General features: G+C 58.8%; 1 protein-coding gene across 6 annotated transcripts in view; it reads right to left on the bottom strand.

Annotated features, from left to right (window-relative positions):
• The window catches only part of AATK (apoptosis associated tyrosine kinase), a 64600-nt gene that overhangs the window by 22918 nt on the left and 15128 nt on the right, over nucleotides 1–26554 (bottom strand). For 4 of the 6 annotated variants that reach the window (XM_050920739.1, XM_050920742.1, XM_050920744.1 and 1 more), the window contains exons 2-4: nucleotides 4955–5088; nucleotides 2750–2891; nucleotides 838–917 (exon numbers count right to left, since the gene is read on the bottom strand). In XM_050920739.1, coding sequence (XP_050776696.1) covers nucleotides 838–917; nucleotides 2750–2891; nucleotides 4955–5088 — 356 coding nt within the window. Of the gene's footprint in view, nucleotides 1–837; nucleotides 918–2749; nucleotides 2892–4954; nucleotides 5089–7841; nucleotides 7859–26554 lie in introns of those variants that run through there. The other 2 variants (XM_050920745.1, XM_050920743.1) reach the window with 2 other exon arrangements.

Below are 26554 nucleotides of genomic sequence, written 5' to 3'. Positions count from 1 at the left end.
CCCCACCATGTCCCCTCCCTGTGCCCAAGTCCCTGCACCCTGCAGCACGTCCCCTCCCTGCATCCCGTGGCAAACCCACTCCCTGTGCCCACGTCCCTGCCCTGAGCCCACAGCACCATGCCCTGCAGCATGTCCCCTCCCCACCATGTCCCCTCCCTGTGCCCAAGTCCCTGCACCCTGCAGCACGTCCCCTCCCTGCATCCCGTGGCAAACCCACTCCCTGTGCCCACGTCCCTGCCCTGAGCCCACAGCACCATGCCCTGCAGCATGTCCCCTCCCCACCCCCACGTTCCCGTCCTGCCCCTGTTGCTGAAGCCACTTCCCCCATGTGGGGCATACTTGTCCCTCTCCCCCCTACCCCATCATTGCCCCACACCCCTCCCTGTTCCTGCATCCCCATATCCTCCCACCGGCTCACCCCTTCCCCAGAGATGGGTGCCTCTCTCCCTGCAGGGGCACATTCTCCTCCCAAGACCAGCACCCACCTCCCCTGTCTCCCCTTCCCCAGGCTCCAAGGCTTCCTGCCCCACCCTCGCCCAATGACCCCAGACAGGATGGCCCCCGGAGCAGCACACGGCTGAACCCATGCTCAGTGCAGGGAGGCAGGACAGTCTGGCCAAGGATGCCAGAGCCACAGCAGGTCCCAAACGCTCACGCAGCAGCCTGGGGGGCGAGAGGCTGAGCTGACCTAGTTGGGGAACCAAGACACTGAGGCCCACACGAGCTCTAGGGCCTACCCCCACAATCCTGCTACCGGGGCGAATCCCGGGCCTGAGCTGGCGTCCCTCGGCGAGCCCTCCCCGGGCACCCCACCCCGCAAGAGAGGGACATGCTCACCTTCCCAAACCAGCCATGGCCGATCTCCTTCAAGTAGAGGAGGCTGTGCCGCCCCAGATCCGTGGACTTGAGCAGCTGCACTGTAAGAGAGCACATCCAGCTAGCTGGGCATCAGCGTGCCCGGTGGCCCGCCCCGCCCGCCTGTCAGGTTATCCACGTCTCCCAGCTGCGCCCAGCTCGCCCCCTCCAGCCGTTCGGCACCAGGCCCCATGCAGCCTCACGGTGGTCATCCATCGGCCCTGCGGCGCTGTTTCCTGGGCTCCGGCTGGCAGAGCTGTGGGCTCAAGCAAGGCCTGGCAGCATTGTCCCGGGAGCAGCCGGTATTGTGGGAGGCTCCAGCCCCTCACACCCTGTGATATTGCACTGGGCGGAGCTGCACTCCAGGGGCGTCGGCTAGTGCCCCCGGGCGGCAGCAGGTGTCAGTTGTGGCCCCTTCCTGTCCAGGAACCGCTCCCTGCTGGCGTTCCCCACCACGGGCTGGGAGCCGTCTGTCCCAGTGGAACAGCCCTTTCCCGCTGAGCTCTCCCCAAGGTGGCAGCAGGTGGGGGGGCTGCCCCTCCTACCCCAGTCCAGCTGGGAGGTCCAGGAACCCACAGCTGGACAGGATGGAGGCGAAGTCAGAGTGAGCAGGCACCCTGCAGGCCAGCCCAACCACCCAGCCAGCAGCTCCGGGGCATCTGGGATTCAGCCCCCACACTCCTCCCGCCCAGCCCTGCCTGGCACTCCCTCCCTCCCCGACAGAATCCCAGCATTCCAGACCCACGGACCCACAGAGGGCAGCAATGGGCCCATTGTTGGTCAGTATCGCGCCGCCCTGCACCGCTCCAGCCATGCCAGACACTGGGGCCATTGTCCAAGCCCCAGTGAGATCAGCCGGGGGAAGCACTCGGCACGGCAGCAGAGAGGGGCAGGGGGTGAGGGCAGCTTCTCTGTGGCAGCGTTTGTTGGCTCCTTGCCCCGCCCGGCGAGCTCAGAATTCCTCTCCCACTCACAGACCTGTTTACCCCAGCCAGGGGGGCAGCGCCAGGGAAGGAATTTGGGGCCGTGGGATGAGCTCAGAAAGCGCCTGTGTCTCCAGGGGCCTGTGCCAGAACAGGAGCCCAGTGTGACCTGCCTGCCCAGGATCCGAGCTCCCTGTGGCAGAGGCTTTCCCTTCCCCAACCTGCCCGGCCCGGAGTGCTACTCCCAGCCCCCTCAGCACTGGGGCTGGTGAACCTGGGCTGCTCCCCTGCACTGGTGCTGGAGAGAAGGCCTGAGGGATGCTGGTCAGAGGGGGCTGCAGGCCAGGCGACAGGGCCCCCGGAGCTGGCTCTCCCACCCCCGCTAATGGGCCAAGACCAGCTCCTCCCGGGGCATGTGTCTGGGCTCATGTGAGCCCTGCACTCCGAAGGGAGAGCGTCCCCCCCAAAAGCAACCCTTTATCCCAGGTGTGTCCACAGGTCGGGCCACTGAGCCACTGGCCAGGTGGCTGGGATTCCCTGCCCCAGGCAGGGGCCAAGAGCGCCCTCTTCAGGTGCCAGGCAACCTCTGCGGCTCGGGGAGAACAGCCCCCAGTAACCCCAGCCAGCTCTGCTCCCGAGTGGGGGCTGCAGACAGGCGTGGGCAGTGCACAGCGACTCCAGGGAGCGTCCTTGGAGCCAGCCATGGGAAGGGGCTGCTGCCCGTGGTCACCGTGTGTCTGCCTCCCTCCCCCAGAGCAGAGATGGCTCCATCCCTACCGTGTACATGGCAGCAGAGACCATGGCGGGCACCAGCCAGACCCCGAGGCGGCTGTGGCCCCGGTCCTTCATCAGGACGGGGAGCGCTGTCCTGCAGGGAGACGCCACAAAGGTTCCCAGGGAGCAGCAGGATTCAAAGTTGCAATCCACTCAGGAACTGCAGCTGCCCAGCCCTGCTCCGCCGTGCAGCTTACCTGAGTGCCCTGGCTGCTTGGCCATGGGGAGCGACACCTCGGTGAGGGGCAGGATGTAAACCTCAGGGCCATTCTGCGTGGCCGGGGACCCCTGCACCGAAAACTCGGTCACGTAATCTTCTCCCTCAGCATTCTCGAACTCCTGGCCCGGGCACAAAGTGAAGGGCAGGGGCAGATGTGAGCACAGCACAGGCACACAGAGCTGAGCACGCCCATGCACCCCCCGCCCCCCCCCCCACAGCTTCCCTGCCCCCCCTCAGCACGCCATGGAGCTGGCAGGAGAGGAGAGACACGAGGAGCCTGCCACGCCCTGCCTCACACGCTTCTCTCCCTTTCCTCATGTCCCACGCCCAGCAGGTCTGTCAGGCTGTGGGCTCCTCCTGGGTTCCTCGCGTGTTTGTACAGCGCCTGGCACACCTTGGGGGCTGCCCAGCCACCCATTTTCTATTGTGCCCATGCAGAGCGGCGGCTCCACTGGGCCCGCTCACCTGCTCCCCACGCAGCCGCATCTGATGCAGAGCCCCAGCCCTGAGCTCACTGTGAGCCCCCACCCGCCAGCGAGCGCCCCTACCCAGCGAGTGGAGTGCATTACCCACCAGGGCTACTGCCCAGCCCCCCAGGGCTCGATCTCAGCCTCCTCCCCCCATGGTCTCTGGGGGCAGCTGCTGAACGCTGGGCTGGGTAGCAGAGCCACTCTCTTTCCCGTGCCCTCACGAGTAGCCTCCAGCTCCCAAGCGCTGCCTTCGGGGCAGGGGGTGGGGCAGCCCCATCCCCGGAGAGTGGACAGGCCGGGGAGATACCTGGGGAAGGGGAGTAGCCAGATTGCCCATCACCCCAGCGGGCATGTGACTCTGACCCAGGCACGCATGAGCTGCTGCAGCGTGAGCTTAAGGGTCGGGCAGCCCCACATGGGGCTGGGAGAGACTCCAGCCCCACAAGGCTCCGCTCGTATCACCACAGGGCTCTGCCCGCCCCACGTCTCTCTCATCCCTCCTCAGAGGCCTGTCCCAGCCCCATGGCCCTGCTCTCTCTGTGCAGCCCACGGGCACCCTCCCTTTACCTGGCTGTGTGCCCCAGACAGCCTTTCGGGCCTGATAGCTGCCTCCGTGATCAGACAGGGCACGGCGAGCATCTCCCCTGCCCCGCCCCGCCGCAGCTGTCACCAGTCTCATAGTGCCTGGGGGCTCGCTGCCGTGCCACGTTCGGGGCTCCTCCCTGGCTGGACTTGCTGGGCCACAGGGAAGCGTCTGGGCTGGACACAAACCCTCTCCCTGCTCCTATATAGGCAGCGTGGGGGGCTGAGCCGCCTCATTGTTCCTCTGCAGGCTCCGCGGGCTGGTCAAGCCCGTGGCGCAATACGTGCCCTCCCCGCCAGCTGGCTTCCCCGTTCGGGCGCCGCGAGCCTCCACAAAAATCCCAGCAAACAGAGAAAACTGTTCCTCAGGCACATTCTGTGCGGGGCAGTCACAGCCCCTCCCACCCCGCAGGGCATCAGGGGTATTTCCAGGGCAGAGGCCTGGCCAGAGAGCGACGCGCCCGAAGCCAGACACAGCTGGTGTGTGGTGCTAAGCCGCCCAGGCCCTGCCCAGCTCCCTGGGACAGGAGCTGTTAGCGTGGGCCAAGGAGAAGGGCCCCAGTCTCTGTGGGCCGAGGCACACACGCCATGACGCAGGGTTAACGAGGCACCAGACCCACCAGCACCCCCAGCGACATCGCTGGCTGGTCCCCTCTTCCCTCTCCCCTCATCCCCCAGCCAGGCTGGGACCCTCCCCTCGTTCACCCCCCCAGCCAGACTGGGACCCCCTCCCTTTGTCCCCCTGGGGCTCCTCTTCCCGCATTCCCCCCTGGGAGCCAGGCTGGGACCCTCTCCCCTTGTCCCCCACCCCAGCCAGGCTGGGACCCTCTTCCCACATTCCCCACCCCGAGCCAGGCTGGGACCCTCTTCCCTCCCCCAGCCAGGCTGGGCCCCCCTCCCTTTGTCCCCCTGGGGCTCCTCTTCCCACATTCCCTCCCCCACCCCCGAGCCAGGCTGGGACCCTCTTCCCTCCCAGAGCCAGGCTGGGACCGACCCCCCTTGTCTCCCCCCCTCCCCACCAGGCTGGAACCCCTCCCCTTGGTTCCCTCCCCCAAGCCAGGCTGGGACTCCCTCCCCTCATTCCCCCCACTCCCGCAGCCAGGCTGGGACCCCCTCTTTGGAGCACTCACCTTGAAGCCAATGTCTCCCTTCTTGCAGCACAGACAGGCCAACATGAGGAAGATGAAGGTAAAGAGACCAGAGAACGAAAGCGCCACCACAGCGAGTGACGAGGACCAGGAGAGCTCGCTAAGGGGGGTGCCGTCTGCGGGGAGACAAACGTGGGGGGGCGGAGAGATTAGGGGGGGCAGGCGACAAACGCAGAGCGTCTCCCTTGCTGTAGAACTGATAAATGAAATTGTTTTTAATTGTTCACTTTATTAATGTAACTTCTGTTCACCATTCACTACACTTGCCTACACTGTAACTTCTGTTCACTGTTTGCCATATTGTAATTCAAACCCCATTTTAAAACGCTCACTCCATTTTGTAAAAATTTCCTCCAACCTTCATTTTTGCAAACCCTGCTGTAATCTTATTAGTTTAGTTTAGCTGTGTGACTGAGGTATGCATGGATGATGGAATCAACCTCCAGCCCCAGCCTGTCCTGATGAAATAGAGTTCAAACCCCACCGGCTGAAGATCCAGACAAGAGCCCTAACAAGGTAAGTATCAGAGGGGTGGCCGTGTTAGTCTGGATCTGTAAAAGCAGCAAAGAATCCTGTGGCACCTTATAGACTAACAGACGTTTGGGAGCATGAGATTTCGTGGGTGAATACCCACTTCTTCAGATGCATGAATCTGAAGAAGTGGGTATTCACCCATGAAAGCTCATGCTCCAAAACGTCTGTTAGTCTATAAGGTGCCACAGGATTCTTTGCTGCTTCTAACAAGGTAAGAAGAGTCCACCCTAAAAAGAGAAGGTACAATAGAAGGAAGATCAAAGCCAGGTCCCAGGCTGAAAGTCACGTCTGCAATTGACGGGTGATCAATCACCAAACCCAGAGGCAGCGTGACACAGCAAGACCTATAGACTCTGGATTCAAACTAAAGCCTACAAACACGATGGGTGAGATGGGAGACTTTGGAGGGTAAAGTTCTGCTGCCAACATGGAAGGGCATCGGTGCAGGCCCAACAGAGACCCAGCTTGTCCTTGTGCCCGGCTTTCCTGGCCAGTTACCGCCACAAGCTATGAACCCAAGCTGCAAAATCAAGCCATGAACTCAAGCTATGTCCAGGACTGGTAACTATGCAGCAGCTGCAGAACATCTCTCTCTCTCTCTCTCTCTCTCTCTCTCTCTGTATTAAAATATTAGTTATTGATCATAAATCAGATTGTTATCATAATAAATGTGGCATCTTTGTCTTGCCCCCGAAAAGATCCTGTGTAGTTTTGTCTGTACAACATTGCGGGGCCAGCGGCCAGACAGAGAGAGGGGACAAAACCAAGAAGCTGCGCCAGGGAGCCCAGCCATGGCAGAGCTGGGAGCCTCGTGGCGCTGAACCCAGTGTGGACAGAGCAGGGGCTGAGCCGCCTCTAACAGGAAGGGCCCCTGGGTATGTGTGAGGAGACAAAAAATAGTCCCAGCCCAGGCCTCCCGACCCAGCCGCTGTGCTCCTGGCTGTACACGCCCCCCCGCTGGCTTCCGAGCTGGCCCCGGAGGGCAGCCCCAGCCCTGCCAGTGGCCCACGGTGGCCATGAACAGCAGCTGAAGGCCTGGGCTCGACGCTGAGCAGAGTACCCCAAATGCAGACCAGGAGGGGAGCAGGGAAGTGGGGAGATGCTGCATTGCTCCCATCGCCCACAGGGGGGCACTGCCGCACCACAGACAGGCGGCCGCCAGCCAATTGCTCTAGGACCGATCCCCTGGCCAAGGGGGTGCCAGCCTGGGGCCCTGTCACCTGCTGAACACAGAGGGGCCCATTTGGAAAAGACACAGAGAGAACTGAACCAGTCACAACTGGTTTCACTGCAAAGAAAGCCAAAACCCTGGGCCACCAGGCGCTGGGATCAGGGGGCAGGAGACTTTTCAATGCAAAAGACACAATTTGCCATTTGGGCCAGTTTATACAATCCTTGAGGAAGCAGTTAACCAGCTTCCTAAATCCTCGATCTGTGTACGTATACCTGCGTGCACCCACGTGCATCAGTGTGCATGCCCGAGGCTGTCTGAGTGCATGTGCGTCCTCCCTGCACACGCAGACACAGCTCAGCCTCTAATCCTGGGCCTAGCACTCACTGGAAGGCACAACACATCCCTCGGCTCCGCACCGTTGCCATGACAATAATTCAGATTCATAGCCCTGAAATAATCCCACAGCAGAGTTGTTAGGAGAACATCCCCATATGGTCTGTGACGGCGAATCCCTGATGCCCCTTGTTAAGCTGGTATTCCACTGCTGCGTCCAGTCGCGGAGCCCCACTGGCCTGTCCCAGGGGATTTCTAGCCACCGTTCCTTCCGCTGGGATCCTGCTTTAGCCCTGCCCAGTAACTCCAGCAAGGGCCGTTTCCCCAGAGGCTGAGGCAAGGAGCAGAAGCAGCCCCTGCTGCTCCCCAGCTCCCTGCCGCCCTAGCACTGGTCTCCGCAGGCCACGCGGGCGCCCAGGGTGCTTCTGGGCACCATTCACTTGCTGAGTCTCTCCTACATGGCCTGAAATGGGCTGGGTCCTGCATGCCCCCAGCTCCCCCCACCCATTTCTACTTGCAGAGTCAACTTCAGCCAGCAGCCCCCAGATTCTGCAGGGTCCGTGCAGGATGCTGCTCTCAGTGAAGGATCCAGGGATGGCTCCCTTTGATTTACTGCACCCTGAATTAGTGGCTTTGCACACCCACTGGGAGGCCGTGGAGCAGAGGGGTAGGGTGCAAGGGGGGGGCTGTGTGTCTGGGGGCTGCAGGGGGAGTTGGACCCGGCTCCTGTTTGGGGGGGGGGGTCCTTTTCCAGGATGCTGGCGCACGTTCCCCAAACACCAGATTGGGGGGAGGGGGATGTTAGCAGCTAAACAGAGATTAACATACATGAAGGTGCAAGGGGCAGCCGGGCATGGTCCCGATTCAGCCACCTCTGGGGTTGGCCGCAGCCGCAGTTCTGTTCCACCAGCAGCACGTCGGGGTGGAAGGAAGGAGAAGGACACAACCTCCAACTCAAAGTGCCACAGCTGCAGCAGGAATTCGGGCAGGGCACCAAACATGCTGTTCCTCCAGCTGGAAAGCTGGGCTAGGACACTGTGTTCCTGGCCTTGGGCACCGGCTCAGGATGCTCAGGGTCAGCTGAGCTGCAGGAACTCCCGTCACCCAGCAAACAGGAAGGAAGCCTGTGCCTGGCTCTTGAAGGGCTCCACAGGCCCCAGTTCCTTCTCATGCCCCACGCAAACAAGGACTGAACATGGCTCTGAGGCCTGGTGCCATCTCGTCCCTTAGGGCCTGGCCAAGCATGGCATCTCTTCTCAAATATCCCTCTGGCTGGGACAGTGCCGCAGCCCCAGGGAGACGGCGGTGGATGAGCCCAGCACCTCCAGGTGAAGGGGAAAAGGAGCCGGGGACCCACGCTTGGCAGAAACCCAACTCTGACCACAAGCAGTAAAGAGCAAGGAGGAGAGAGAAGTCCTGTGAGTACCAGTAACGGGTCAACCCCACATCTCCCCTCTGCTGCAGGCAAGTCACCAGGGCATCTCCCGGCCTGACATGCTGGTCTGCTGCAGGAGGGATTGGCATCTTTCAGGAAAGCCCAGGGAGCAGCAGATACACCCCCAGCCCCCCAGGGATCCCAGAGCATCGCTGCTGCGGCCAGAGTAAGCGAGCGGCAGCGTGTTGGAGCCGCCGAGCGAGCCTCCTCTGAGCAGGGAGCCCAGCAGAGCCATCCAGCCCCCGCTGGCCCCTAGAGTAGCCAATGGCATACACAAGGGCCCTTCATGCAGTGGGTTTATGGGGCACCTGTGGAGCAAACATCTGCAGCTTTTGTTGCCAAGCTGTGAGCTTGCTTTGTGCTCGCTGGATGCCAGCCGCTCAGCCATTTCCCCCAGGAACCCCCACCACACCCGCCTGAAAAGCTGCTCCAGAGCTACTGGGAACAAACAGCGTCATTATACCCGGAGGAAGCAGCAGGGAGGCACAGGGGTTGCAGCCATGACTCAGAGACCAGCTGGCTCGATCCACGCTGACTGCCGTAAAAACACCACCGCGAGATTGCCAGAGCTGGGCCCCTCGCCAGCCCGGGGCGCCCAGCGGCACAAGGCTGGCGCTGCAGGGAGCCAAGAGAAAGGCAACCAAAGTGATCGGGGAGCTGCAGGGACCCTGGAGGAGGAAAGGCTAAACGAGATCGGCCATGGGGGTAGGGGATACGTGCAAAGCAGTGATGAACAAGCTGGGGTGGAACGACAGGAAATGGAGGAACACGGCCCCCAGTGAAAGGCACTAGACCGTAGGACAGCCCAACAGGCTGTGCGGGGAACCCGGCTGCAGGCAGACGGAACTGGAGAGAGAGAACGCACCAGCCACACTGGGCACGAGCCAGTGATAGCCACAGGACGAAGTAGCTGGAACGGGCATTTCAGAGCAGGACAGCTGCTGAGGCTGGCTCCTAACACACAATGGTTTCTGCACCACTGAGGACGGGCCCCATTTGCTCTTTGGCTTCTGGGTCATTCTGCCTGGGGGTAGCTCCTAGGAACTGGAGACACAGCTCACTGTGGGGCGAGGGCCGCATGGGAGCGGACGAGAGAGCCGGGAGCGAGGGCAGCATGGGAGCGGACGAGGGTCCCAGGTGCGAGGGCACCATGGGAGCGGACGAGGGAGCCGTGGGCGAGGGCAGCATGGGAGCCGACGAGGGAGCCGGGGGCGAGGGCAGCGCGGGAGCGGACGAGGGGCCTGGGGGTGAGGGCAGCGTGGGAGCGGGTGAGGGAGCCGGGGGCGAGGGCAGCGTGGGAGCGGACGAGGGGCCCAGGGGTGAGGGCAGCGTGGGAGCGGACGAGGGAGCCGGGGGCGATTGCACCGTGGGAGCGGACGAGGGGCCCAGGGGTGAGGGCACCGTGGGAGCGGACGAGGGGCCCAGGGGTGAGGGCACTGTGGGAGCGGACGAGGGGCCCAGGGGTGAGGGCACCGTGGGAGCGGACGAGGGAGCTGAGGGCACCGGCGCTGTGCGAGCAGACGAGCAGCACCAGCCAAATCCCCACCTCAGTGTGACAAGCAGCCGAGGGCTGCCGGCTCCCAGCCTGGGCCTGGGCACAGCCTGTGAGCTGCTCACACTCAGCACCATGGACAGGGGCTTGGGGGCCGCGAGAGGGAGCAGCTGAGCCAGTCCTGGGGGCTCTGGGCCTTGTTCTGCAGGACAGAGGGTTTGCTTTGGGGGTGCGGGGGAGGCCTGAGAGCCCCGGCCTGTCTGCCTGTGGGAGGCTGACGGCAGCGCCGGTCTCCTGCACGCCACGTCGCCTCGGGGCGCCAGCCATTCTGCAGCGGGGTCAGGGGAGAGGAACTGGAGTGGGGGGAGCCAACCCTGTGGGAGCTGGCGGGCCCCAGGGCCAGCACAAAGCACCGGCTCCTTGGGGGTCAATGTGACCATGTCTCCCAACCTCCCACCCATTCCCTGACGTCAGGAAGGATCCCCCCGGCCTTCATGGCTTGGAAACAGCTCTGGGCCTGTGCGCGCCCCACTCCCCCGGGAGGGGGAATGGGCTGACTGCTGGCTGGCACCGCACCACAGGCCTAGCCTGCAATGGGTGAGGCAGGGTTCCCACCCGCCCTGGCTCCTGCTTTGCACTGCCAGGGTCTGGGCAGTCAGGAGGGCGAGCCAGGGAGCAGAGACGGCTGCGTAGCCGAGGAGGCATCGCCACAGCGGGGCTCCAGGCAGACAATGCTAAGCAGAGAAAGCCCTCACTTGTCAGCAGAGCTCAACCCCCCGCCATGGCACTGCCCCAGGGAAGCCCAGAGCTGAGTGGATGCACAGCCCGACTCTGCCTCCCTGGCTCGTCCCGGGGCAGTGCTTTGTCCTGCTCAGCCAACAGAGACACTCCCCCAGGAGCTCCCCTGTGCGCTGCTTCCCCGCGAGTCCCCCTGCCCATGCCCTGCTTCCTGGGTCACTCCAGGGCTCATTGGTCCCTCGACGCGAGGCACATGCAGCCAGATGCAGGCTGCCCCCAAACACCTGAGCAGATCGCTTCCCCCACCTCAAACTCCTGGGACTGGAGCAGTTTCATCCTACAAACTACCAACCAACAAGAGCCACACAACCCGAGAACGCCTTCGTCTGCGGTTACGGCCAGCACAGCTGACTCAGAGTCTGGCGCATGGATTCTGATCCGCGCCTGCAGTGTGTTCCCTGGGCAGCGCGTCACCCACCGAGCAGCTGAGTATCGACTTCAGCTGCGTGAAAGTCAGCTCACAGGTGGGTGTTGCAATGGCACATTCTGGGGCAGTGCCAGCCCCTCTGCAGGGGCACAAGGGGAGAAGAGACGTCCTAGTGCCATCCAGGAGTGCACTTAGCGCTGGGGCCAGACATGGGGGCCTGGGCAGGTAGATATCACAGGCCCCAGCTCTAGGGGTAACCACCCACCCCAGGGCTGCAGCTCAGAGCACAAACAGCGAGAGAGAGAGAGAGTGAATCACAGCAGAAACCAGACTGGTGCCACTGGGCGTCCCTAGGGCCCCTCCTGCCCACGTGCTGACTCCCTCTGGATACCACATGGCTCCCAGCTCGATGCTGGGACACATGCGTTTGTGCATGGCATGAGCCTATAGAGCACCCTCACCTGGGGCTCACAAACCCACTGCCTCCCTGACGGAGACCCACAGCAGAGGTCACGCCCGCAGCCCACGTCCCCAGGAATCTCGCTGGGCTCAGCCTGAAGAGCTAACTGCAGCTTCCCACCTACGCGGCTCGGGTCAGTCTGGGAGGTTAGAGAGCTGCTGCAAAGCTCATTGGGTGCAACTCTGCAAACTGCCCTCAGGTCTGCCAGGCATGAGACTAGGGGGATTGTGTTCCATGCCCACATCACAGGCAGAGAGGCTGTGCCAGGCTGAGCAGACCAGCCCAGGCTCCCAGCTCCAACAGCGACCAGCAGCACTTGCTTCAGAGGAAGGTGCAAGAACCACCCAATGCCCAGCTCAGAGATAACCCGCCCGGCAGCAAGGTCCTGGCCCCCAGGAGTTAAGGCTCATTCATGCCCTGAAGCAGCACAGCAAGTCTTACAGCTGGATCTCCAGGAAATGTGGCGCAGTCTCACTTCCGGACCCAGCAGGTTTGGTCGCCCTAATAAAACACGGCAATGGGAAGACAGCACTTCTCAGTGGTTAGAGCAGGGCACTGGATTCAGAACTGCAGGGGTCCGTTCCTGATTCTGCTACTGACCTGCTGCATGAATTTGTGCAAGTCACTTCCCTGCTCTGTGCCTCAGTTTCCCCACCTAGAAAATGAAGATAATCCTGGCTCACTTGAGTGGGGAGGTGGGGGTGGGTTTGCAAGGCCCAGTCAGAGCGTGCAGCACTTTGAGAGCCTCTGCTGGACACACTCCCACCCCGTGCAGACACAGGCTGCGAAGGAAGCCACACTGGAGTGACGTTTGTTTACCAGTTGTCTTTGGAGCATGTCTGAGCCTCCCTCTCTTCTCATTTGATTCAGGCACTGAGCACTCACCTAGCGCTTTACCAGCGCCACAAGCCCTGTGCTAGGCAGGCAAATATCATCATTAACCCCATGACACGGGTGGGGAAACTGAGGCACAGAGCAGGGAGGTAATTGGCCAAGGTCAGTGCCAGAGCAGGATGATAGCTCCGAAGGTCCCACCTTCCAGGCTTGCGCTCAGACCACGAGGCCCTGCTGCCCCTGCAGGACCCAATCCCCGGGAGAACGTGTGTAGGGACCTGGTGACAGAGCCTGCCCCTCCTGTATGGCTGGAGGCCGGGCACGGACTGGCAGGCACAAGAAGTCACTGCACAGGGACAGGACGAGGACAAGAGCCTGCACTGGGAGCGCACACCCTTTGTATGCCAGCACCCAGCTCTGCGGGGCCCAGGAGCGAGGGTGGGGTGGGAGATGGATGAGGACAGGGCTGGTGGATGCAGGACTGAGTAACGCAGTCACCCACTCATGCTCCAGCCCTCTGGCTGGTGCTCCGAGACAGCAGTGTTACAGATGGCCACGGCCAGGAGGCTACCTCACCTGCCCAGCCATGGCAGGACCAGCCAGGCTGTGCAGTGGTCCCAGAGCCCAGATGTGCAGGACTCCCCTGCTTAGGGGGGCCCAGGGGAGGAGCAGGGTCTCTGCTCACCCACCGGAGAGGAAGAGCTTCACCAGGGTGCTACTAACAAAGTCATAAAATGTGGAACCGTGAATACTAAAAGGGGAAACCCCTCCTCAGCGTCACCACCTCCCGGAGCTCAGCGCCGGGTCACTGCGGTCTATGCCAGCGGCACTGAGCTCAGCCCCATCCCATGTGCGCCAGCCTCCAGGCGCTGCGGGCTCCAAAAGATGCCAACTCACGACAGCTGAATGCCACACAAACCCCAGCCCTGTAAGAGATCGAACGCCCCTTGCACTGTGTAATGGCTTTGCGGCATAAACAAGAACAATCAAGCCAGCCTGGCCTCTCGCATGAGATCTGACGAGAAAGAACAGCGCTAAGCCAATTAAACCATGGCACAGCCAATGTACAGCCATGGAATTGCCTGTTCTCCCTGTGAACACCTTCCACAACAAACCCTCCAGCCGCCGCCCTGCCTCCCTCACATACATGTCCTACCACCCAGCCAGCCAGGGCTGAGAGCTGCAGGGTGACCTTTAGCTGAACACCAGCAGGAAACCTTGGGATGTTGCCGTCATGGCGGAGAGGAACAAATGGAGCGTGACCTTTCAGGCTCCGTGCAGCCACCGTGCTAGGGAGTTCGGTCTCTCTTTATACCCACTGGGCTCAGCTGCCTTTTAAGTCTCACTCAGTTTAGTGCCCAACCCAGATCTGTTTGCGGCACGTCTGACTTGGAAAACAGCTGGGACGAAGGACGACCGTCCAGCCAACTGTTTTGACGGCAAAGCTGCTAGGAGGTCGGACTCTTAGCAAGGCATCAGCGGAGCCACAGGTGAGCTGGTCTCACCACCCGGGCCCCCCCGGAGACCTCTGTGCAACATCCAGGCAAGAAACCCCAGTGCCGGCAGCCCACTGCTCAGGAGCAGCCCCACAGTAAATGAGAGGGGGCACAGGGAGAGCCCCTCAGGACTTGACAAGCAGGCCCAGGCCCAGGACATGAGGGGACCGAGCAATCCCCTAGGGCTGCAGTACAGATGGGGCCGCTGCCAAGAAGCAGGTAACACAGTGCCCTGGGCACAGAGCAGCCCCACTCTGCATTGGGTGCTGCTGTAACATAAACAGCGGAGCAAGGTCGCCAGGATCTGTATCTTTAACCTGCTTGCCAAACTCTGGCATCTCCAGTGCCCAGCAGCGGCAGAGAGGGCTGGCTGCTGGAGGATACTGTAGAACTGATACGCGAAATTGTTTTTAATTGTTTACTTTATTAATGTAACTTCTGTTCACCATTCACTACACTTGCCTACATTGTAACTTCTGTTCACTGTTTGCCATATTGTAATTCAAACCCCATTTTAAAAAGCTCACTTCATTTTGTAAAAGCTTCCTCCAACCTTCATTTTTGCAAACTCTGCTGTAATCTCCTTAGTCTAGTTTAGCTGTGTGACTGAGGTATGCATGGATGATGGAATCAACCTCCAGCCCCAGCCTGTCCTGATGAAATAGAGTTCAAACCCCACCGGCTGAAGATGCAGACAAGAGCCCTAACAAGGTAAGAAGCATCCACCCTAAAAAGAAAAGGTACAACAGAAGGAAGATCAAAGTCAGGTCCGAGGCTGAAAGTCACGTCTGCAATTGACGGGTGATCAATCACCAAATCCAGAGGCAGCTTGACACAGCAAGACCTATAGACTCTGGATTCAAATTAAAACCTACAAAAAGGATGGGTGAGATGGGAGACTTTGGAGGGTAACATTCTGCTGCCAACATAGAAGGGCATCGGTGCAGGCCCAACAGAGACCCAGCTCGTCCTTCTGCCCGGCTTTCCTGGCCAGTCACCGCCACAAGCTACAAACCCAAGCTGCAAAATCAAGCCATGAACTCAAGCTATGTTCAGGACTGGTAACTATGCAGCAGCTGCAGAACATCTGATGGGTGCGTGTGTGTGTGTGTGTGTGTGTAGATATTAGGTATAATATGTGTGTATAAGAATTAAAATATTAGTTATTGGTCATAAATCAAATTATCATAATAAATGTGCCATCTTTGTCTTGCCCCCTGAAAAGATCCTGTGTAGTTTTGTCTGTACAACAAGATGAACCGTCTTTACAACACAACTTAAAAGCCAGGAGCTGACTGCTGCCATCCCTGGGCAAAGATTTACATTTATTTCTTGCAAGAACTGGGGTCTTAACCCTCGTCCCTGGCCGAACTGCAATCCAGGTAATTCCATTTTGCCTCCCTGCGCTGCTATTCTCATGCTGCAGTGCACTGTGGTGACTGCTGGCAAGTCCAGCCGCGTTTCACACCAGAGATGGCTGCATTTCAGTAGTGGGCAAGGCAGTCGCTGGCTATAGACTTGAGATGAGAGGCTCTGTACAAACACACCGTGCGATTTGCAAAGGCAGCTGTCACAGATCCACAGGATCGGAGCTACAGCCCCAACATGGAACAGTCTCTTGGGGGACCCCCAGCGGGTCTCACTCTTCCTTCAGGGCAGGCCGCGCAGCCTCCCCGTCTCTGGAGACTGACCCTCGGGTGCTCTGTTCAGTGAGCCCAGCGGAGACAGAGCCCTGCTCAAGGCTTGCCCACTCTGCAGGGAGGAATGCAGCTCAACACGTATTCCCAGCGTTTTCTGAACAGTCGGGTATATTCATTGCTGGGCACACAGCCCAGAAACTCCTGAGGTTAGCACAGAACTGATGGTCAAAGCCTAGACCGTCCTGGCCATTCCAGAGCAATGCACTAGCCAAGCTGCAGGGACCTCCATTTGCAGGCTCTGTCTCTCTGACTTCCTTCCTTCATCAGTTCCCAGGTAACAGCCCCCAGCCTCCACCTGCAGCCAGCTCCTGTCCTCCCACCTCCCAGTCCTTTGTTCTCATGCTGGGGCCTGCTGAGCAGCAGGGAAATCCCCCTCCCTCTGGATGATTGGTTGCTAGGTGTCAATATTCTGGGAATTGGGCCTTCCCATTGTCTTCTTGGATTGGGTTTGTTTTTTTTTTTTTGCCTGCCCTGAGAGCAAACTGAATCCTTTCCCCCCCCCAGGGGAAAGCCATACAAACTATACGGGAAACTGAGGCACACACAAGCATCATCAAAAATATTACAGAAAATGCCCACTTGGTTCCTGCACCGAGATGTGTTAGGAGCACGACTCCCACTGTGGGGCAATGAGATCTGTGCCTCTGACGTGCTTGGGAGCCTCTGAAAATCCCACCCTTACATTTTACAGTCTAGCCAGCAAAACTCTAGCACCAACCCCCTCCTGCTGAGAGCACTTCCTCTGAACACATATCCTCCACTCCCGGTCAGCACTCACAAGGGAGCAAGACAGCACCCAGGGATCGGCTGGCACCACAGCCCCCTGGGTTTGATCCCATCCCCTACCCCAGGCAGAAAACAGCCGTGCACACAATGTGGATCCAGAAGCAGGATGTGACCCCAGCCCCACCCAGCGCTCGCACTCTTAGCCTGGGAGAGTCACTTGCCCCCGCTTCCCCCCCCGGGAACAGAGCTGGCCTGAGGACGGGCTGAGAGCAGGGAAGGGGCAGGGCACCTGGTGAGCTGTTTGCCTGGGACAAGGTGGGCGCTCTGCTGTGCCAATGCCAGACGCTAGCCGGGCTCTGGGTGCCACTCCTCTGCCTGGCCTTTCTCTCTGCTCTCTAGTGCCTGGAGGCTTCCGGGGGCCATGCCAGGGCACAGACAGAGCAGACAGCCAGCGCCAGCGTCACTTCCAGCCAACAGTCCAGCCCTCCCCCCGGCGGCTCCTCCAGTACTGACACTTTAATCCCAAGGGAGATTAAGGGCCCAGAGCTGTGGGCAGCTTCCAGGAAAGCAATTTTACACCTCGCAGGGCACGAGTGCAGCTCACTTGCCCAGACGCAGCCAGCCAGCAAGGCGGCTGGCCCTGGCCCTGAGAACACACGTGGGAAGGGATCCCTCGCCATCACAGTCCCAAGGGGCATTAGAGACACGCATTAGCGAGCATGCCCTGGGCCCCACAAAATGCGGGCACTGGTATTACTGCCAATTAACAAATGGGGAAATTGAGGCACAAGGTGATTCAGAAACACAGCCAGGAATAGAATCTAAAGAACCTGGTGTGACAGAGCAGGAAGCGGGGCAGATTTGACCTGGGAATGTTGCAGGGGAGTTACACTGGGGATGAAGAACAGGAGTACCTGTGGCACCTTAGAGACTAACAAATTTATTTCAGCATGAGCTTTCGTGAGCTACAGCTCACTTCTTCGGATGCATAGAATGGAACACACAGACAGGAGATATTTATACATACAGAGAACATGCATACTTCCATCTTTTCATGTTCTCTGTATGTATAAATATCTCCTGTCTGTGTGTTCCATTCTGTGCATCCGAAGAAGTGAGCTGTAGCTCACGAAAGCTCATGCTGAAATAAATGTGTTAGTCTGTAAGGTGCCACAAGTACACCTGTTCTTTTTGCAATGCAGACTAACACGGCTGCTACTCTGAAACCTGACATTGGGGATGGGGGACTTCCCTTGAAGGAAGCTACCGAGCTGTAACCTGAGCCAGGAGGGGGGTTGGGATAAGTGACACCTTGTGCTTGGGAGACTGAACAAAGGAGAGGAGTAGCAGAGCGGAGGGGGGAAAGAGCTGCTGGAGGGCGTTTTGTTTTTCAGTCGGGCTGGGGGGTGCAACTCAGGGAACCCCAAGCTGGGGTCTAAGCTCCCTGAACCCCCCAGAAGGACTTGATTGAGGGGTTCTGGTTGTACCTACACGCTCCACTTGGGACTGTGTTCCTGTCATCTACTAAACCTTCTGTTTTACTGGCTGGCTGAGAGTCATGGTGAATCTCAGGAAGACGGGTGCAGGGCCTTGACTTCCCCACACTCTGTGACACCTGGCTCCCTGGCTCTGCTGCCGGGCCACTCCCCTGCATGGTGTGAGGATACCGGATGGGGTGTCTGGAGAGAAAACCAATGAGTGTTCCCCTACTGTTCCCAAGTTTGCTGTGGGGCCCAGATGCCATGGTGAGGGGCACCGGATATACCCCACCTCAAAGGTCACCTTCCCAAGCCGTGTTTCCCAGCTGCTCCTGTCCCCTCACACCTGCATTCCTGTCCCAGCCATGCTGGTGTGTGTTTTCCTGTCCAGGGAGGCTCTGAGAAGACTCTGGTTTCAAGCCAGCAGCTCCGCTGGGCCGGGGAGGGGGTTATTAGGAGTTAATTGTGCCTCTGGGGTGAAGTGACTCACGAAGCTGCGTTCGGTGCTCCCCCTCCCCCCAGAACCCACGCACCTCCGAGGCCTGGCAGCCCTGCTGCCAAATGCATGTGCACTGGGAGGTGCAGATACCGGGTCTTTTCCTTTGATGGGGCCCGTGATGCTGGGGAACTGGACTGACAAGGAGCTAGTCCAGCTGAGCCACAGGCCAACCCATTCCCCTCACAGCACAGGGCCTCCACTCCCACCAGGCCCCGTTCACTCCACACCCACCCTGCTCCCCTTGGTTTGTGTCCCCAGGGAGATATGCATCGGGGGGCAGAGGGAGGGCAGAAGACCCAGGGATTGCTGACGGATTTAACTACTGTCTCCACTGGGATTCACTCCTGTCCCCATTGGGCAGGCATCCACACACAGAACTCACCCTCATAAACAGTTCGGGTGACCCCCCTGGCCGGACACATGGTGGAGAACAAAACCCCTCCCTACCTGGGGGAGAGGGGGCAGGTGGTGACTCACTTTGCCACTGTCTGGGCTGCACTGAGACCATCAACAGTTCCCAGCGTGAAATTCACATGGGAAATTAACCACGTTACAGAAAACCTTGGGCCATTTGCAGTAGAGGGTATTCCTGCTTCAGGGGCTTGTGCCCACAAGGACTCATGCCCCACGCTGCACCCTCAGGAACCTGAGCCATTCCTGCAGTAGCAGGCCTGGTCCTGGGACAGTGACGTGGACTTCAACCCAGGCAGACAGGACAGGGCCTCAGCATCTAGCGTGTCCCCAAGCCCCTTGCGGGGCTGATCAGATGATGTTCCTCCATTTCCATGGTGCGGACTAAACTGCTGGAGCACTTAGGTGTAAGCGGGTCTGAGCGCTCCGAAACGTGCTCTCTGAATACTCAAAGGTGTCCCAGCCATCAGGGCCTCTGTCAAGGACTCTGCATCCCAGCCACCACCTCTGCTCCCGCTCCAGAGAGAATGTAAATCCCAGGCCTTCCCCGCACTCCAAAAACGGCATTCCTATTCCTGACCGGCCAAGCCACTGCCCCAAGCCCCAGCTCAGGGCTTGGAATCCAGATCCCCATTGGGGTTGGGCCCAGCTGCGAATCCCACCCTTGAAAAAGAGACATGCACATGGGGAGGATAGAATGCGTCAAAAGAGCCCTAAAAGAGCCCTGAATCCTGGGACGGCGAGTGGGGGGGTCTGTTCTCTTTATCTGTGTGTGTACCACACTCAGCGCAAATGGGGGCCTGGTGGGGATCAGAGCCCTGAACTAATTGCTTATTAATAATGATAATTTTACTCCTGTCTTTGCCACTCTGTCGGCCAGTCCTGTCTCCTCTTGGGCTTTGCTAACCCTCTCAGTAAGATGGGGGTGGTGCCAGCCTCCCCAGGGGTGTGAGGCTTAGCTAATGAAGCTGGAACATGCTGCTCGTCGTTCGGTGCTTTGAGATCGCTTAGTGAAAGGTGTTCTGTAACAGGGCAGGGGATTCTTCTCTGGATCTGGGGGCTGGCTCGAAGGGGCAATTTTAAGAAGTAGCTTTACTTCTGTGGCCACAAAAAACCCTCATTTAAATGTGTGCCTGACTGCAGCCAGCAAATGCTGTCATTAGGTGACCAACTTCTGCTACTTGGTGCCTGCTGATTGGATGTTGCATGAAATTGGAGGCAGGGCTGAGGCCCCTTTAAAAATGTTGCTACACATTTGTAGGTAAATTGAAATCAGAATAGTTGAAAATCCATTTCCTTTGTTATTGACCTGCCAAGATCTGAGTTCAGGGCTGGGCGTTTCTGTTGCTAACATGGGTGACATTGGCCTGCTTTCAGAAGGAGCCCCACCCCTGACGTGTGTTAGGGAGCTGTACCAAGGGGAATGGGCAACCCTGGGCTTGGGGCTTGGCAGATTGTGATGTTATTGATATAAACTGGGACCATATAGAACATGCTTTGCAACCAAGGTCCTGTAGTGGCACCAAATCTTATGTAAAGGGGGTCATATAAGGTGTCTAAGACCAGGTTATGGGTTGCTGGTTATGATTATGCTATCTGTATGTCTGTATCATTTTGCAGTTGAAGTTATGAGTATTGGCTCTATACTGTCTGCATTTCAAATCTGTGCTGTAGTTCTGGGGAAAATCCCAGACGAGTTGGTGTTAGCTCTACCTAAACTGCCTGATGGCCCATTAAGGACCATCAGCTACACAACTGACCCATTGAGAGGAGGCAGATACGCCTTGTAACTCAGCAGGGTGTGCAGGAACTGGCCCATGTGACTGCAGACTCCATTTTGCTGTAATTTTCCACAGTAAGAACAAAGAAGTGTTCTTACACCTGGAAGTGCCTATATAAGGCTGATGCCTCATCTCCATCTTGTCTTCAGTCCTGCTTCCTACCTCTGGAGGGACTTTGCTACAAACTGAAGCTCTACACAAGGGACTGATGACCCATCCCAGCGGGGGATGTTCTCCAGAGACTTGATTTGAACCTGCAGTTTACTCCATCACTGCTACAAGCCTGAACTAAGAACTTTGCCATCACTGTATGTAATTGATTCCATTTAACCAATTCTAGCTCTCATCTCTACCTTTTTCCCTGTATGAATAAACCTTTAGATTTTAGATTCTAAAGGATTGGCAACAGCGTGATTTGTGGGTAAGATCTGATGTGTATATTGACCTGGGTCTGGGGCTTGAATTCTTTGGAATTGAGAGAACCTTTCTCTTTTATTGGGGTGTTGGTTTTCATAACCCTTCATCCCCAGGATGAGTGGGACTGGTGGTGATACTGGGAGACTGGAGTGTCTAAGGAAATTGCTTGTGTGACTTGTGGTTAGCCAGTGGGGTGAAACCGAAGTCCTTTTTGTCTGGTGGAAAAACCCCAGCCTTAGGCTGTGACTGCCCTGTTTGAGCAATTGGTCCTGAATTGGCACCTCAGTTGGGTCCCACCAGAACCGCATCGTCACACAGACCGAAAGCTTTTTCCCTCCATCTTTGCTTGGAGATTCGCTCTGGTACGTGGGGCTGAGAGGGTGGGGTGAGTGCAGGTCACCCTCTCCCTGCTGATTCATTCTTGTAGGGAAGCCACGGGGCATTCTGGTACACAAGGACCCATGGCTGGCCGCGCTCCAGAGAGCAGAGTTCTAGCCTGTGCCAGTATCAGAGAATGGGCAAGCAGAGGCAATAGGCATTACATAAGAACGGCCACACTGGACCAATGGTCCATCAAACCCAGTATCCTGTCTCTGACAGTGGCCAGTGCCAGGTGCTTCAGAGGGAGTGAACAGAACAGGGCAGTTGAGTGGTCCATCCAGTGTCTGCCAGTCAGAGGTTTAGGGACACCCAGAGCATGGGGTTGTGTCCCTGCCAGTCCTGGCTAATAGCCATTGATGGACTTGTCCTCTCCAGGAATGTATCTAATTCTTATCCAATGCCCTGGCATTACCATCTCCCATTGATAGTCGTTCCTGCTATGGATCATGTGCCCAGTCCGAGGAGCTAGGAGTGGCCCCACTTAGCAGCCTTCATTTGGAAGGGCTGCATCACCCTGGTCTGCATCCTTTAATGCAGGGTATCGGGGGGAGGGGGGCGTCAGTTCCCATTGACTTCGTCTGGGGCCAGGCCTGTAACAGAGATTTTCTGTTTGCTACTTGATTTGCCTCTGCACAGGCCCTTGCTTGTCTCCGTTACTTGGCTTCAGAGCCCAGGCTTCTGGTTTCGTAACTGCATTGATTACGGCTGATAAAAATAGGCTGCTCCTCTCCACGCTGCTTCTGCCTGTATGTTACATAAAAGCTCCCCTGGCAAGCGCTGCCCTGGCAGGTCTGCTCCTTGCCTCTTCCATCAGAATGTGCAGTTCCCTTAGTCTGGTGCAGGGAGGTGTAACACCTTGGTGTGCAGTAGAAAGGTTCGGACCCCTGGACTGAGTCCATTGTTGGTCAGCTGTCGGACGAGCCCTGCAGCTCCATGGGCAGTCCTGCCTGAGGAGTGGACGGCGTTAGATACTGCACTGGGTTTTGCTTTATTGATGCGCGTCTGCGGCTCCCACTGGAGTCTGTGTGGGCTGCTTACGGATACCTGAGGATGCAGATTGGCTTAGAGTCTGGGGGTGTCTCTGTGGGGGCCTGCTGGCCCGGGCAGCATGTTTCCACTCTTGCCACCTATCCCGCTTCAGCGAATCGCTCTCTGGCCTTTCTGACGCGCCTGACACAGCAGTATCCAGGTGATCCCCTGGGGCAAACCAGCCTCAGCTCTGAGTTCCAGTGCACCTTGCAGAGGGAGCTAAAGGTGCCATTTGAAAAGGACTTTCACTCTCTGTGGACTGTCGCCTGCGGAGTCCTGGCCTCATGAAATCGCTACCTCCACAGCTGACAAGGTGTGACAAAGTGGGACTGTTCTTAATGTTTACTCTGAATACTGTGTGGGTGCCTCCGTTTCTGGCCGACCCTCTGTCGCCTGGCAACTAATGGCCCGGGCCCTTCCCCCCTGCAAGGGGATGCTAAAGGTGTGGGAGAACAAAGAGATCAGGTGACCTCCTGGCCCAGGAAAGAGACACAGCCCAGAGAGGAGGGGCTGGAGGGGGTTTCAGCTTGGAGCTGGCTGGGAAATGGAGAGGGGCCCCCCCAGCAGGGCTTTGGACAGCTCAGTGGTTTGAGCATTGGCCTGCTAAACCCAGGGTTATGAGCTCAGCCCTTGAGGGGGCCATTTAGGGATCTGGGGCAAAAATCTGTCTGGGGATTGGTCCTGCTTTGAGCAGGGGGTTGGACTAGACAAGGTCCCTTCTTACCCTGATATTCTCTGATTCTTTCTTGCACTACTATCTTGCTTGTCACAGCCTTGGTGTCTGAGGGGGCAGAGGCATGAGCACCAGGCTGCCCTGGCAAGGAATTAATTCCTGACCCTTCCCAAGAGTCGCCACTGTTTAAAAACCACTGACACGCCAGAAAGAACCTGGCAAGCCTTCCAAATACTCCTCCCCCACAGGACAAAGGCCACTGCCTCGGAGCTGCACGTGTGCTATCTTGGGCCTTGTGATGGAGTAGGGGCTGTCTACATGGAGGATGGGACAGCAGGGAAGGACTTTAGGTGATGGACAATACCTGAGCCTGTAACCTGAGCTAGGCAGGGGGGAGGGGAGGTCAATGCTTTTGCCCAGGAAGCTGGACAAAGGAAGGGGCTGGCTGGAGGGGGTTAGTTTCAGTTTCGGTTTGGGGCTGGGTGGTGGGAATTCAGGGTATCCTAAGCTGGGATCCAAGCACCCTGAACCCCCAGAAGGACTCAATTGAGGGGTCCTGACTGTGCCAACAAGCACTGCTGTAACCTGCATTCCTGTTGTCCAATAAACCTTCTGTTTTACTGGCTGGCTGAGAGTCACTGTGGGTCCCAGGAAGAGGGGTGCAGGGCTGGACTCCCCCACACTCCGTGACAACTGGTGGCAGAGGTGGGATATACTGCACCCCGTGAACGGCGCTTCCTGCAGTAAGTGACTGGGGAGCAGTAAAACAAAGGGGTGATTAACCCCTGGAAGTGTGTGCCCAGTGAGCAGGACTTTGCAGTAACAGGGTCCCCCGGGGGATTGCAGCGAGCGGTCCCAGGGGCGGAGGAGTCTGCAGCTCGACCCTGGCAGAGAGGTGGTGACCTCAAGAAGGGCTGGTGCACTAGGGGTCCCCCTGGAAACCGTGGGGAGCGGCGAGCACCCCGGCCTGTGAGTGGCCAGCAGGAAGATGTATGCCAAGCGGCGCAAGTGCGACCTGGTGGAGCTGTGCAAGCAGAGGGGGCTGCACCCGGGGAGGCTCAGCAAGGACCAGCTGATTGCCCAGCTGGAGGAGGAAGACCGCTTGAATGAACTGATCCCTGTCTCTGAGGGAAGCAGCCTGGCAGATGCAGCGCAGGCACCAGTGTCTGTCCCCGCTGGGAGTGGTCAGCCGGCGGACGAGGGCTTCCCGAGACCCGCCCTTCCTGTGCCTAGGGGAAGGGCGGGGAGGAGCCCAGTGTATACCGAGGGCACCGTGACACCCCCGGCCAGCAGGGGATCCTCCCGGCAAAGCTCACCCCCCAGCAGGGGATTGTCCCGGCAACACTCGGCATCCGTGGAGCGGATGCGGCTGGAATATGACAGGGAGCTGAGACAGGAAGAGCTCAAGTTAAGGAGGCAAGAGCTGGAGGAGCGGGAGATCCAGCGTAAACATGAACTGGAGGAGAAGGAGAACCAGCATAAGCATGAGCTGGACCTGGCCCAGCTGAGGAGCAGTGTGGCCCCGGCTGCGGTGAGTGAGGGGGGACCCAAGCCTACAAAGAGCTTTGATAAGCACTTGCTGCCCCGGCGTAAGGAGGGGGAGGACATAGATACCTTCCTGACGGCCTTTGAGAATGCCTGCGAGCTGCACAGGGTTGACCCTGCAGACAGGATCGCAGTTCTCACCCCCTTACTGGACTCCACGGCCGTGGAGGTGTACAGCCGACTGAAAGGGACGGAGGCAGGGGACTATGAACTGTTCAAACAGGCCCTGCTCTGCGAGTTTGGGCTGACTCCTGAGATGTACCGGAAAATGTTCCGGAGAAAGCGTAAAACCCGTGAGGTCACATACCTACAACTGGCCAACCGGGCGCAGGGGTATGCCCGCAAGTGGACAGCTGGGGCCCAAACTAAAGAGGACCTGCTTGACCTATTCATACTGGAGCGCCTGTACGAGCAGTGCCCATCCGACCTGAGGCTGTGGTTGATGGACCAGAAGCCGGAGAACCCACAGCACGCAGGCCAGCTGGCCGACCAATTTGTGGACAGTCGGGCAGGGGATGGCAGGGAGGAGTCTCGAAGGAGCAAGCCTGCCTCAACGCAGAGAGAGAGTCATCATGGGACCTCCCAAAGGGGGCCTATGGAGAACCCCCACCAAAGGGGAACATCCAGCATCAGGTCCATCCGACCCACTCAAGGGGACCCACGAGACATGGGCTGCTATGACTGTGGCCAACCAGGCCACATACGGACCCAGTGCCCCAAACTCAGGGACAGACCGAGCAGACCCAACTCGCAGAGTGTTGACTGGGTAAAGACCCAATTGGATGAGGGGCAACATTCCCACGAAAGGGGGGCTGGCAGCGTACAACTTGTGAAGGAGGGAGGAGGTCCCCAGGTCAGCTCCTCTGGGGGCCTGGATGCTCCAGGCTCCGGGTTTTTGGTTTACCGGGTGGGCGCGGGGCTGCCCCTCCGGAAAGAGTGCCTTGTTTCCCTGGAGGTAGATGGGAGGAAGGTCAGTGGACACGGGCGCAGAGGTGACGCTGGCCCGGCCCGAGGTGGTGGCCTCAGATTGGATGGTGCCCGACACCTACCTGACCCTGATGGGCGTGGGCGGGACCCCATTCAAGGTGCCCATGGCGACGGTACACCTGAAGTGGGGGGCCAAGGAGGGTCCCAAGGACATGAGGGTACACCCACATTTGCCCACGGACTTGTTAATGGGAGGGGACCTCGAGGACTGGCCAAGTAACGCCCGGAGTGCCCTGGTCGTGACTTGTAGTCAGAGTCAGCGAAGGGCACTGCGCCCTGACAATGGGGAAGGGACTCTGCCCGAGGTGCAGGACCCTAACCTGGTGGGGAGGGAATGCCCAGGGACATGGCTCAGAGAGGCTGCGAGCTCAGACCCGGCCAGCGAGAGAGAGCAGGTCCCCATCCCTGTCCCAGCTGCTGAGTTCCAGGCCGAGTTGCAGAAAGATCCCTCCTTGCGGAAGCCCAGGGACCGGGCTGACCTCAGTGCAGTACCGACCATGAGGAGAGGTTGCAAGGAGAGGTTCCTGTGGGAGAAGGGGTTCCTGTACCGAGAATGGGCTCCCCCAGGGGAAGTAGAGTCATGGGGGATCAGGAGGCAGCTGGTGGTTCCCCAGAAGTTTCGCCACAAGATACTGTACCTGGCCCATGACATCCCTCTCGCAGGGCACCAGGGAATCCGGCGCACCAGGCAGAGGCTGCTACAGAACTTTTACTGGCCTGGGGTCTTTACTCATGTCCGACAGTACTGCCAATCCTGTGACCCCTGCCAGAGAGTGGGGAAGGCCCGGGACAAGGGGAAAGCGGCTTTGAGGCCTTTACCCATCATAGAAGAACCTTTCCAGAGGGTGGCCATGGACATAGTGGGACCTCTCAGCAAGACGACTTGGTCGGGGAAGAAATACATCCTGGTGGTGGTGGATTTCGCCACTCGCTACCCCGAGGCAGTGGCCTTGTCCTCTATCGAAGCAGACACCGTGGCAGATGCACTGCTGACAATTTTCAGCCGGGTGGGGTTCCCCAAGGAAGTCTTAA

The sequence above is a fragment of the Gopherus flavomarginatus genome, chromosome 12, assembly GCF_025201925.1.
Source record: "Gopherus flavomarginatus isolate rGopFla2 chromosome 12, rGopFla2.mat.asm, whole genome shotgun sequence".
Taxonomy (NCBI): domain Eukaryota; kingdom Metazoa; phylum Chordata; order Testudines; family Testudinidae; genus Gopherus; species Gopherus flavomarginatus.
Note: the sequence above shows the minus strand (reverse complement) of the source record. Positions and strands in the feature narration are given on the sequence as shown.